This window comes from Dermatophagoides farinae, chromosome 1 (assembly GCF_024713945.1).
Source record: "Dermatophagoides farinae isolate YC_2012a chromosome 1, ASM2471394v1, whole genome shotgun sequence".
Classification (NCBI taxonomy): Eukaryota; Metazoa; Arthropoda; class Arachnida; order Sarcoptiformes; family Pyroglyphidae; genus Dermatophagoides; species Dermatophagoides farinae.
Genome location: NC_134677.1, coordinates 1,747,108 through 1,760,347, shown reverse-complemented (window position 1 = coordinate 1,760,347; position 13,240 = coordinate 1,747,108). Strand labels below are relative to the sequence as shown.

The 13,240-nt window shown below is 28.2% G+C and overlaps 2 protein-coding genes across 3 annotated transcripts; one reads left to right on the top strand and one right to left on the bottom strand.

Moving 5' to 3' along the window:
* The first annotated feature begins 5,679 nt into the window (after positions 1-5,679).
* On the top strand, positions 5,680-11,642 carry LOC124491534 (uncharacterized). 2 transcript variants are annotated; one of them, XM_075735357.1, is made up of 5 exons: positions 5,680-5,942; positions 9,960-10,110; positions 10,182-10,475; positions 10,592-10,724; positions 11,249-11,642. In XM_075735357.1, the coding sequence occupies exons 2-5, from the start codon at positions 10,071-10,073 to the stop codon at positions 11,505-11,507; spliced, it is 726 nt and encodes a 241-aa protein (XP_075591472.1). In that variant the 5' UTR covers positions 5,680-5,942; positions 9,960-10,070; the 3' UTR covers positions 11,508-11,642. The 2 variants fall into 2 exon arrangements, with proteins under 2 accessions (XP_075591472.1, XP_046910146.1); XM_047054190.2 differs by lacking the exon at positions 5,680-5,942 and having other exon boundaries at positions 9,955-10,110.
* LOC124491692 (U3 small nucleolar RNA-associated protein 14 homolog C) lies at positions 11,637-13,182 on the bottom strand. Its single transcript, XM_075735356.1, has one exon. The coding sequence runs from the start codon at positions 13,119-13,121 to the stop codon at positions 11,637-11,639; it is 1,485 nt and encodes a 494-aa protein (XP_075591471.1). The 5' UTR covers positions 13,122-13,182.
* Between the last annotated feature and the right edge of the window lie 58 nt (positions 13,183-13,240).

The following is a 13,240-nucleotide window of genomic DNA, read 5'->3' as shown; positions in this document are numbered from 1 at the left end:
ATAATTTTTAATTCTTAAGAAAACAAGAAATAATGCTCGTGTGTGATGGCAATGTTTTTTTTTTTTTTTTTTTTTAGTTCATGATGATATGATGATATGAAGCGCAAAAAAATTAAAACGAAAAAAAAGAAAAAAAAACAAATAAAGATAACACAACTGATGCAACCAGAAAAAGAGATGTGGAATGAACAACAACAACAACAAAAAATTCAATTTTAGCTCAAAATTTTAAAAAATTTAAATTTTAATAACAATTGAGAAGGAAAAAAATATTTCAATTTTCAAGATTTGAAACTTTTGGGATTTACAGATTGGCAAAACACACACACACACACACACATAAATAGAAAGAAAATGAAGCAATTTTGATGAAAAAAAACCACCAACCAACCATATTTTGTTGTGAAGAACAAAAAAAAAAACAATTTTTTCCGCTGAGAAAAAAAATTATCCATTCGTTTGGAAATAATTGAAAAAAAAATACTGTTCACGCCCTAAATATACACCATATCACCACAGCACACACACACATAGAATAGAATCACACAAACAAACAAACAAAAAACACACACACTTGCGAAAACAATTTCGCGGTCAAATGTTAAATGTTTTTTTTTTTGGTTTAATATTGAAATTTAAACTGCTGGTGTGTGTGTGTATCGTATGATGATGATAATTTGAATGAACCAAATGGATATGAGTGAGAATTGTGAATGAATGTGACTATTTTATGTGTATCGAGTGTGTGTGTGTGTGTTAGAAAATGTGTTTCAAACAGCAAACTAACCAACAATATTGGAATGAAATAAAAACGGCGCGCGCCGAAATTCTTCCAAAAAAATAAAACATTTTTTTTCTCACTTGCGTTCTTTTCATTTTGAATTTTATTCTTACCACTTTGAGAATATATAACCCGTACTATGGGCTAGCTAGTAGCAATAATGACAACTACAGTGTTTATCTGTGTGTAAAAGGTTTCTTTTCCCATTGCAAATGAAGAGGAATTTTCTTTTTCTTTTTTTTTGCTGAAGCAAAAAATAAATAATCTGAATGTTTGAATGATGAAATTTTCTGGATCGATTACTAGTTGCCTTCTTTTTTTTCTGTTTTTTTTGTTTTGTTTTGTTTCGACTATATCCGCTTTATGTTTTTTTTTTGTTCTCGTATCTATAATATTCTTGTGTGTGTGTGTGTGTTGGGCGTATGAATGTGTACAGAATTCATGATCATCATCATCAGCATCAATTAATCCTATTTTGTACGAAAAAAAGGGAAAAAAAATTCATTGTTTAAATTTTTAATTTATTTTTCTCTCTCTCTCTCCTTGTTTGAATATTATTCATAACAAAAGAAAAAAAAATCAGAAAACACCAGAATTTATATAAAGATCAGAATTTTGTTTCGTTTTTTTCTCTTCTTAAAAAAAAACGAACGAAACTAAACAAGACTTTTCGACAAGTTCCAGAACAACAAAAAACAAGAGTTTCTTTTTCCAAAAAAAAAGTTTAGTTCTTTGTTTGAATAACAAAAAAAAACAAGCCTGATTAATTTAAATTTTCTGGAACACACTCATATGCAACAACATTGTTTTTTTGAGCTAAAGAATGCTAGTCTTAAGATGATTAAAAAAAAACGTTGTTTGTTTGTTTCTTGAAAATGATTATGATTATAATGATAATAAGTATTAAATAACATAAAAGGATTTGTAGGAAATTAACTGGCACCACCCCTTTTATTCTGAAGAAAATGATGAACTAATATTTTAGACTTTTGAATTTTTTCGCAATGAGAATGAATGAATGACGGGATTTTTCTCTTGATTTTTTTTTCTCTCTCTGTTGCATTCATGTCATTTATTTCAATGATGATGATGATGATGAATATGCCACGAGTATCAATTATAGACTGGTCAGCAGAAACAGTAGTGTTCTACATTGCAACATTGTTAACAACATTATGTGTTTGGTGTTTATGAATGTGTCCAGTCAAGATAACTTTTGGGTGTCAGATGATGATGATGACTATAAAAGTTTTTTTTTCTCTGACATATTTCCCTTTCTCTCTCTTATCTTTGAATAACGTTTACGCAACATATCAAACAACAACAACAACGGCTAACACATGCCGAGTATAAAAATCAAAAATCATCAACAAAAACAAAAAACCGAATATATTTGACCGGACAAACAAGAAGAAACAGTAGAGAAAGAAAACAAAAATTAGAATAATACGACGAGATAACTAATAATAGAATTGACCAGTTTGTTGGTCGAAATTTTTTCTACTTTTTGTTTCAATGAAATATTGATCGAAATATATTTATGTGTGAATGATGTGATCGGTTTTTGTTTTCTGGTTTCTTTTCCCAATATGTTTTATTTATTATTATTTCTGAATGTTGTTTCTTTCCATTTTGTTTTGTTTCACACACACACACACACACACACACACACACACACAATCATCATCGACGTTATTGGTGTTGTTGTGATAACGGCAACGACAAAACAAAACAAAACAAAACAAAAAAAATGGTCTGAATTCTTTTGTTTATATTTATTGTCGATGATGACAATGATGATTTGGAAACTATGGAATAAAATAGCCACACACTGTTTGTATTTTTGCATTTTTATTTCCTATTTTTTTTTGTGTGTGTGTGTGTGTGTTTCAAAACATCAAACACTGACTTATTGATGTTTGTGTTTTTTTTTATCTATGGACATCATTGGTCATACAAAACGTAGTTATGTTTTTATGTAATAAAAAAAACTGCCAACAAATTTTGATGCAGTAAATTTTCTTGACCATTTTTTTTCTAATTATTACTACTAATTAATCGATAATCGAATATCTTCGGTTGATCGAGCGAATATTTTCCATTTCACTTTTTTTTCACCATTCAAACTTTTATTTTCCTTCAATGATTTTCATCAATATTATTGAAGCAGTTGTTGTTTTTGATTGAACAAAAGTTTTTGTGCATCAAAATATTGAGAAAAAAAAATCAATTTTAATTCTCATGGGTCAAATTTATTTGGCCATCATCATCGTCATCATCATCATCATTATCACATGAATGACTGGACAGCGACAATTTTCAAAGCTGAATTGACAATTTTTTTATTTAAATCTCTTATTTTTTTTGCCAATTGGTCTAATGAAATGATGATGGATGAATTTTTTTTTTTTTTTTTTTTTTGGTTGGTTTATGAACAAGAAAATAGATCGGAAATTGTTGGAAGAAAAAATAAATAACCGGGCGGCATGCATAATATTATTATTATTATCTACAATGTCCCCGTAGATGAATTTTATATATTATAAAAGTATGCCTTACACTCATGCCCCACTCTCCCCATTCATTTTAGTTTTGGTAAAAATTTATATTTTTCATTTCTCAATGAATCAGTATTATTCTGTGGGTTTTTTCCTTGTAAAAAAAAAGATGTGTCGTTGTTGTTGTTTTTTTCCGATTGTCTCCATATACACACACACAATCCATTCATCCATCTATCAAATCCACTGTCAACAGTGAAAAAAAAAAGAAAAAAAAATCTAAAAGACAAAATCCGGAATGAATTTCTGGCTTGTTCATTTTCGTTGGTGTGTGTGTGTTTGTGAATGTGTGTGGTTGTTGTGTATGGAAAATGTTAAGCAAATTCTTTGGAATTTTTTTTCAACCATTTTTGTTATTGTTTCCTTATTTCATTTTGAGCTTCAAAACGGATAAAATAATGAAAATGAAGCGAGAAATCAGACAAAGTAATGAGAACAATGTGAAAAGAATCATTATGAGCTTTTTTTTCCCACAATAGTTTTTTTTTACTTAAAACATTATATTCTGTTTCAGTGGAAAGAAACGAGGAAAAAAAAAACAAAATATAAGTTCATTTTGTGTTTCATTATCGATACAATGTATGAAAGGATTCTCTTGTTTCACTCACAAGTCACTTATGATTAATGTACGGGAAAAAAAGATGCAATGTTTGTGTGTGTATGGAAACCTTTGAAATGTCCCATAGTTCCAGTGAATGGACCAAAAAAAAAACAAAAAAAAAACAAAATAAACAACTACAATACAATTGACTCACGTATCCGGATCATTTTGAGAAAAAAAATTTTCAACAATTTTCAATGATTAATGTTGAATGATAATTCTTGAAAAACAAAAAAAAAATTCATTTCACCATAATTATGTACGGAAATTATCATTTCATTTCATTTCCGTTGAATTATATCACCTGAATTAACATTTTCATTACAGCTATTTTTATGTTCATAGAAAAATTTCATTGAAATTTCTGCCATTGATTTCATTGATAAAATTATAGACAACTAGATTCTGGTCTTGGGTAAATAAATAATTTTTTTCTGTTTTCGGCCCGAAAATAAGATTAATGGAAACATTTTTTCGATGATGATGATGATGATGATAATGTAAAACACGCACAGATACGATTATATTTTGACATTTATTATTCCTTTAGATCCGGTTATTTTTTTTTTCTCTTTATTTTTTTTTTTTCCTATTATTTCCTGTTTGAATATTTTCCTAATTCTTAAAGTTTTTTTTTCTATAATCTTTATTCAGTTTTTGTTGTTGTTGTTAATTCCGAATATTTTTTTTGTTGTTGTTGTTGTTGTTATTTGGTTCGAAAATAGAAAAGTTTGTGAACAAAAAAAAAACCGATACGAAAACAGCCAGCCACCTTTTTTTCGGGCAGATGAATGGTAAAAATATTCATATTCAATACGGATAGTCAATAGTCAACAACAACAACAAAATTCTTATTGTTTTTTCACTTGAAAAAAAAAGTTTTTTCTTCTTCGGAAAAAAATATGAGCCATTTCATTTTCATTTCTGGAAAAAAAGGTTAGTGTAGTATACTAACCATAGTACAAGACAACACACACACAAAATATTTATTTGCCCATGATTTGAGGCCATCAGTTGTTGTTGTTGTTGTACATAACGAATAACTTTCGATTTGTGTTTCGTTTGTTTGTTTTGTTTTTTGTGGTATTTAGCGCCAAACTTACCCGACGACCGACAATTCAAAAAAAATAAAAAAATAAAAAAATAAAAAATAAGTTATTTATCATTCTATATGAATTTCAACGAGTGAGAAAAACAAAACTTTGTTTGTTTGTTTTTATATGTCGACATTTATTTTTTTTTGTTCACCACATTCCATAAGATTTAATGTTTGAAAAATGGATCATTTTTTTTTGCCCGATCATGGATTAAAAGTTCCAGTGAAAAGTGATAGTCTGTAGTTCTTTTTTTTTGCACCCGCTTCACGATCCACGTTGACCGTCATGTAAAATGTAAATTGAAATCAATGTTATCGTCGTTGTTGTTGTTGTTGTGTTTGAGTGAATTAACAAGAAAAAAACAACAAACAACAAAATATCGAGCAAGAAAAACCAAATTATATGGAATTCAATTTTGAATCAAAATCATTTTCTTTCTTTCTCTCAGAGATCTTTTATTTCCGTTTGGGTAACGACAATTCAATAAAATTTTCGTATACAGAACGAATAAACTTTGCTACAGTAGAAAATTAACCGCCACCACCACCACCAGAAGAAGAGCCAGAAAATGATTATGATGATGATGATGATGATGAATCAAAGCCAAACATGTGGTAAAGCATACATTTTTCGGCTTTTTTCATTTAGATTTTTTTTTCTCGATAAACAACATCGCTTTCTGAATACAGAATGAGCAACCTGGGCACAGAAAAAAAAGGTACGGAACGGAACGGTCTCTTTTCATATATATTTCTTTTATTGCAGACAACAACAACAACAACAAAAAAATCCACACATAACAAATCATCAATTGGAATCCAAAAAAGAATGACGATGATGATGAAGGAATCAAATAGAATAAAAATCGACAGAATTATATAAATCAAAATATATTCGTAAATCACGTAAGTAAAACTTTATTTCTACATTTTTTTTCTCTCTCTCTCTCTTCATTTTCAATTCTTATCATTTGAATATCATTCAATACAATCATTCATTCATTCATTCATTTAAACAAATTTCTTTTTGCAAGAATTTTTGTTCAGAAAATATAGAAAAAAAAGTTATGAAACATTCATTGTGTGCGTGTGTTCAAAAAAAAAAAAAATCATATCGTCACAGAATCGAAAGACACATTATGCAAATTCATTTTCACTGTTTGTATGTGTGTGTGTGTGTGGGTGTGTGGGTTTTTTTTTCCTTTTTCGATTATTTTCATTGTTCCGAGAAAGCAACAAAAAAAAAAAAAAAAAATTCTGCCATTGATTCTGACATGGACACATTTTGATTTCATTTTCATTCATGTTAACTTTCTTCACCATTATCACGATCATCATCATCATCATTTAAGATGTGAAAAAAAATTTGTTATTATTGTCGAAACTTTTTCTTTTCTTTTTTTTATCAGTTAATCTCTTCAAGTTTGTTTCGTTCGTTTTTGTTCAATTTTCATATTCATCGTTCGTTTTTTTTGTCTTATGAGTTATAATATATTTGAACAAACATGACGACAATGATGATGATGATGAAACCAAAATCAGAATATTGAAAACAAAAGAGATAGACAAAAGAATTTTTTTTCCCGTTAATTGGGTATTATCATCATCATCATCATCGCCATCAACAGAATGATGATGATTTTTTAGGGCTTAACCATTTTTTTTTCACCATTACATAATTTTGAAGCCTAATCAATCTTGATCTTGTTGTGATTACCATATCCATGATTATCGTCTTTATTTTTTATTTTATTTTTTTTGTTCTAATTTCGTTTATATAATCAAAAAAATTGTTGAATTCTCCACTGCTAGACGAAAGGGAAAAAAATAATTTGATAATTAAACTGTTTTCGTACGTCTTGTTTTTTTCGTTTTCAAATTTTTTTTTCTCACTCATTCAAATTGAGATTATTTGGTCATGACACACACACACACGATGATGATGATTTGTATGTTTGTATGGATGGCTCATCCCAATTCTTGTATATCATCATCATTTTTGTTGTTCACACATTACAAAAAAAAACATCTCGAGCAACTTTTCAAAATTTTTAACGTTTTTTTCTTTGGTATGAAAGCCCATCAAAACCATATATGATGATTTTGAAAATTTATTAATTTTCAGGCAAGCCTTTTTACGATTTTTTTTTCTCGAAACAACAACAACAACAACAACAACGACAACAACCGTCGTTTTTAATTAATCAATTTCAATCATGAACTGGAATTTTTAATCCCCATTTTTTTTACTCTTGAAATTTGATTGAAACAAAAAAAAAAAAAAAACAGAAAAACGTGTAAACTTATTTCTCTTGTTGTGCATAATTATTATTATAAATTAAGATTAATGAAATGAAACAAAAAAAAAATTGATGCGATGTAATGGTAAAATGGATTCTAGCAACAAAAAAATTGTTTCCATGCAAAGATTGTAATTAATTAAATTAAATAATTCATTCATTTAACAAACTATAGTTGTTTGTTGTTGTTGTTTTTCCTTCCAGATTCTGTCCATCATTCTCGTCATCATCATCAAGTTTTTATTCTTTATTTTTTTTTTGGACGATTCTTGTGTTTTCAAATTCTTCAACAATGTTTTGAATGAAAATTGCAAATCTTTTTTTTACACAGGTAATTTTATCTTTGTTTCTTTTGTTCATTTATAAAAAAAAATGATGATGATAATTGATGATGGTGGTGGTATCAATTTATCTTTGTTTCGTGAACATTGTTTTTGAACAGGACTGAAATGATCAGCGAAACAACATTTCTTAGAAGAATATCAAGACGGTCAATTTGTATTCGATTTTTGTTGTTGTTGTTGTCGTCGTCACACAGTTGTTGTCTTGGAATGTATGGAAACATTTTGATCAAACAGAAAAAAAAATGTTTGTGAATGACTGCGATGAAAAATTATCGAGCAAAAAAAAATTTCGGTTACAGAATAATAATTTTGTCAATAATCTGTGTGTGTGTGTGTATGTGACCGATCATCAACAATTCAGCCGTAAGATCATGATGATGATGATGATGATGATGATGATGAAGATGAAGAATGAATGAAATAATGATGATATCAGATAGAGAAGAAAAAAAAATATGATAATTTAATATACTGAGATCCATGGAACTATATTGAATTTATGTTTCATTTCTATATTTATTTGGATAACTAGATTCATTGTATATAATAGTAATAACCAAATATGTTGTTGTTGGATAAAAATCCACAGAAATCTTTTTTTTTTTCTTGAAATTATCTATCCATATGATGTTTGAACTCGATTATTATTGATGATGAGGAATATAAAAAAAAAATTTGTGTGTTCTTCTTTATAAAAAAAAAATTTCCGACCAAATATGACGATGACCCATATATTAGAACATTTATTCATTTTCCGAAGACAAGACAGATTTCCATATAAAAAAAAAAATTTCCGACCAAATATGACGATGACCCATATATTTGTTTTTGAGAATTCATATGGTTGAATTGTTTTTTTGTTTGTTCTTCAGTACAAATCTAAAATGTTTAATTCTGATCCAAATATTGGATCAAATTCAGAAATCAATGATGACGATGACGTATGGTGTGGTTGGTATTTCCAAATATTGGATCAAATTCAGAAATCAATGATGACGATGACGTATGGTAAATGATCGATACGATTCTGATATATATATATCGATTTTGAATTTATAAAATAACAATAATTCCTTTTCAATATAAAATGATGAATATAGATTAACATGAACGTAAGATGATGATGATGATGAACATTTAAACGTACAAAAAACAATGAAATGATCAAATCAAGAATCAATCAATCAATAAATTTTTTTCTGTTAATGTTGTTGCATTTTTTTTCCTGGTTAATTATTCAGTTTTTTTTTGGTTAATTATTCAGATTACAATCAATTGTTTTTTAAATCAAAGTCGAACATTCCATTTAAAATATTCAAACATCACAACTTTGATCATTAACATTCCAAAACAATCATGTTTTGGATTTTAATTCCTTTTTGTTGCTGTTGCTTGTTTTTTTTCCTGGTTAATTATTCAGATTGCTGCTTTTGATTAATATATTGTGTGATGATAATAGTCTTTTTTTTTATTTTCCATTGTTTCCGATGATAATGATGATGATGTGATTGTTATGATCGATGATTGATCGCCAATACACTATCTTATCCCCACTATCGATCGTATCGAATCTAATCGATTGCAATCAATCAAAAACATCGGTAAAAAAATACATTTTAGAAGGTACCTATAAATTAATAAATTACATAATAAAAAAAAATGAGATTTTTTTTCTGATTAGAAAATCTTTTCATCATCATCATCATCATGGATGCAAGCGAATTTTTCCCAGTTTTTTTTTGTGTGTGTGTGGTTGGTTGGTAAGAATTGATCACACACACACCAAAAAAAAAATTACATACATTATCAGACACATTTCAAAAGTTGAAATGATTGGTTATTGATTTGAACTGGGCAACATTTGATAATGATGATGATGAGATTTTATTTTTTCTTTTTTTTTTGCTGTTTGTTTGTTTGTTTGTTTGGTTTGAAAGAAACCCATTCAATTGACGTAGTAAATGTATCTTGTTTATGCTGATCGATCAATGATGTTGATGGTGATGATGGTGAAAGGTAGTAGAAAATAAAAATGAACACAAAATGAACATATATTATACAGATGATGATTGCAATTATTGTCATTTGATCTGTGCAATCAACGATAAATGAAATGAAATGAAAGAATTTTTTTCTAATGAAAAAAAAAATCAATCAATTATCAATTTTTAATACTGACCTTCTAGAATTAATGATTTGGAAAATAAAAAGAGAAAAGAAACGAATGACTTTTTAAATTTAAATAACTTTCTCTCTTGTCATTAATTTGGTATAAATAGCCAATTTTTCTTACAAAGTTTTCTTTGCATTTATCACATTTGGAATCATCGATTGGAAATTGAAAAAAAAAATTTTAAACGTGAATTACATGATTAAATTAGACCATCATCATGTTTGCCCGATACATTGTATTGATAGCGGTTTTTATCGGTAAATTTATTTTATTCTAAATTAATAAACAAATTATATTATAATCAATCAAATCAATTAATCAAATATAGGCTCAACATGGACATTACGTACAACATCGGATTGTGATATTAAAAAAGCCATTCAAGAATGTTTAAATCTTGGTTTCCTATTGGAATCGAATGCAAAACGATTTCAAGGATTTCCAACAACAATGTCAACATTGAATGATAAATGTAATGAACTGAAACGTTCAGAACAATGTGCAACAAATTTCATTAATCGTTGTTCGGATAATACATTCGAAGAACGTATATTGAATCATCTTTTGGAAGGATCAAATCGTGTTATGAAACGTTTATGTCGAACTAATGGCCGTAAAAAAGGTATGCTTCTTGTTATCATATTGATTGATTTCTTTTAATGTGTTCGATGTTTTTTTTTGTATTTCTTTGCTACCATTCATTTACCAATCACCAAACATAATCAATCAATAATAAAGAATTACTTACACATGTTGGCTGTGCTAATTCGGTTGTTGATGATACATATCGTTGTATTGGTGATTATCAGAAATTAGTATTTGCAGCAAATAAATTTAATGATAAACATAAAATTCTACGAATTCTTTGCTGGTAAGTAACAAACAAACAAACAAACAAAAAAAATTTTCATATTTTTTCCTTGGAAATCATGTATCGCATTGGTGAATTGAACATAGTACTGCAGTTGTATACAGATAGTCAATGTTTGTCTTTTTGTTTGGATGTTTTTACCGAGAAAAAAAAAACTATAAACTATGTGTGTGTGTGTGTGTTTGTGATCCAAATGACAGTTATCCTTTTGGGACTACATGTCATTCACATTTTTTTTCCTTAGATTTTTTTTTTCTTCAATTTCATTCTTTTTTTTCGTTGTCGTTAGTTCAAGAATATTATTAAAGAAATCCTGAAAAGAAACACAGACAGATAAAAAAAAAAAGAATGAATATACAGAAAAAAAATGGCAACGACACAATAACTAAACCAACAGAAAAAAAAGAACATGTCCAACATGTCTTGTGTGTGTGTGTGTATACATTATTGTTTCTAACAATTTTTTTTTCATTCTTTTTCCTGTCCTTATCCTATAACGACAACATATATGAAAAAAAATCTAGCAAAATTCGTCAAACAATACCATGTGTAGGTAAAGCAATGCGATCAAAAGGATCATCAGTTTGTTCCAAAGATGATATCGATTATATGCGTGAAATGCAACAAAAAATTCGTCTCGAAATGACATCGATCGTATGCGATGATTATAATCGTGATAAATGTGAAAATGTTGAAATACCACCAATAACCGATGCTGAATATAAAGGAAAATCATTATATGAACCATTACGTGTATTATATCGTAAAGTAGTTCGTGAATAATGTTCATGAAATGTTATGATTTTTTTTTTGTTTCTTTAAATTTTTCAGTAGCATTTATTCATTTCATTTTATTATTAATAATGAATCAATAATGATGATAATAATATGAAAATGATAATATATAACAAATCAAAATTTCATTGGTTCAATCAATTTTCCTTGACGTATAATCACCGGTGGTTCATTTAAGTTTTTTTCAATTATCACCGGATTCCAATTCGAACCGTTTGGTTTCGATAATCGTAACGATTGTTTGGCTGTTAAATAATGTTTATATTTATCTGTAATTGTAGAATTTTTTTCTTCATTCTGAAAAAATATTGCATGACAAATCCGTTCATCTTGTTCATTCTGGTGAATGATTTGTTTTTTTATTGCCTTTAATTTGTATTTATTCGTCTCTTTGATACCGAAACCAGACCATCGTTTTGTTGACCATCCAGGTAAATATTGTTGTTCAGTTCCGGACTGATTTTGATTTTCATTTTGAATCATAATCTGTTCATCTATTTCATAGTCGATGCCAAAAATTTGATGCAATTTTTCTGTTCTTTCACCGAATTCCATTGAATCAAAATCATTACATTTCGAAATGGCATTTGGTTCGAATCGAATATTTTTTGGATTTTCCATCGGTTGATGATTTTTTTTGTATGATGACCATGGACAATAGTTGTTGGATGGAATTGTTTTTGATTCATCTAATTCTACGTTTGAATCATTATCATCATTTTCTGATGGAAGTAATGATTGCGTAAATTCAGTTTGTTTAGCCATCAAAGCTCTGTTGAAATTAATTTGTTCATTTAATGCATTTCGAGATTGCTCAACAAATTGACAATGCGTCTTTTGCCGCTTAGACCATTTACTTAAATTCGTATGTTTCAAACTGGCACGTTCAAGAGCACGTAATCGATCAGATTCTTGAATATTGCTTATTCCGTTCATAGTATTGTCAGCATTTTTTCTTTTTCTCTGTATACGATGATATTTTTTAGATTTTATTCGTTTTATTCGACGATATTTAGCTTCATTGTGGCTGATTAATACACGTAATCTTTGCATCTCTCGATGTAATCGTCGTGCTTCATTTAGATTTAAAGATTTCAATAATTGATTTTCATTTTCATCAAGAATAGCTTCATTAAAATGTTCATCCCGAGAATTTTCTGTGATTTCCTGCCCAATACCATTGATGGATGTTTTTGACATTGAATTCATTTCATTTTCAAAACTAGGTGAACAATCATCAGCCGGAAAAATTAATTGATCAGCATGACGCATTTGATTTACGATTTCATCATACTTTTCAATGGAATTACATAATTCTTTGAAATTTATTTCTCGTACAATACGATCTGCAATCGGTTTCTTAAGCGATTGATTCAAGAGCTTCTTGTTTCGTAAATTTCGCAGATTTCGTTTCATAAAACGTTTATTTTCTAATTCATTCTCAAATAATTCTGTTATTTGAAGTTTTGTTTTCGAATTTTTCGTAATATTATATGGAGCAATTTTGGATCGCGTTTCACCACGTACTGAAGACCATTGCCATCGAGTATTATCATTTTCAGATTTTAATATCATCGAATCATCAACAATATTGATTGCCATTTTTGACACACATCGATATAAACAAAACACAATTTTAAACACACGTGCAATTTTGATCAATCACAATGATAGTCGATAGAGGTCGTTATTTTTAATTTCAATCGACATTCTAAAATGAA

What these genes read in the sequence shown, in the direction of transcription:
- LOC124491534 (XM_075735357.1), top strand. Translation starts at nt 10,071, where the DNA reads ATGTTTGCCCGATACATTGTATTGATAGCGGTTTTTATCG. An exon ending in ATTGATAGCGGTTTTTATCG is followed by an intron (nt 10,111 to 10,181) that starts GTAAATTTATTT and finishes AATCAAATATAG; the next exon opens with GCTCAACATGGACATTACGT. An exon ending in ATTCTACGAATTCTTTGCTG is followed by an intron (nt 10,725 to 11,248) that starts GTAAGTAACAAA and finishes AAAAAAATCTAG; the next exon opens with CAAAATTCGTCAAACAATAC.
- LOC124491692 (XM_075735356.1), bottom strand. Translation starts at nt 13,121, where the DNA reads ATGGCAATCAATATTGTTGATGATTCGATGATATTAAAATCTGAAAAT.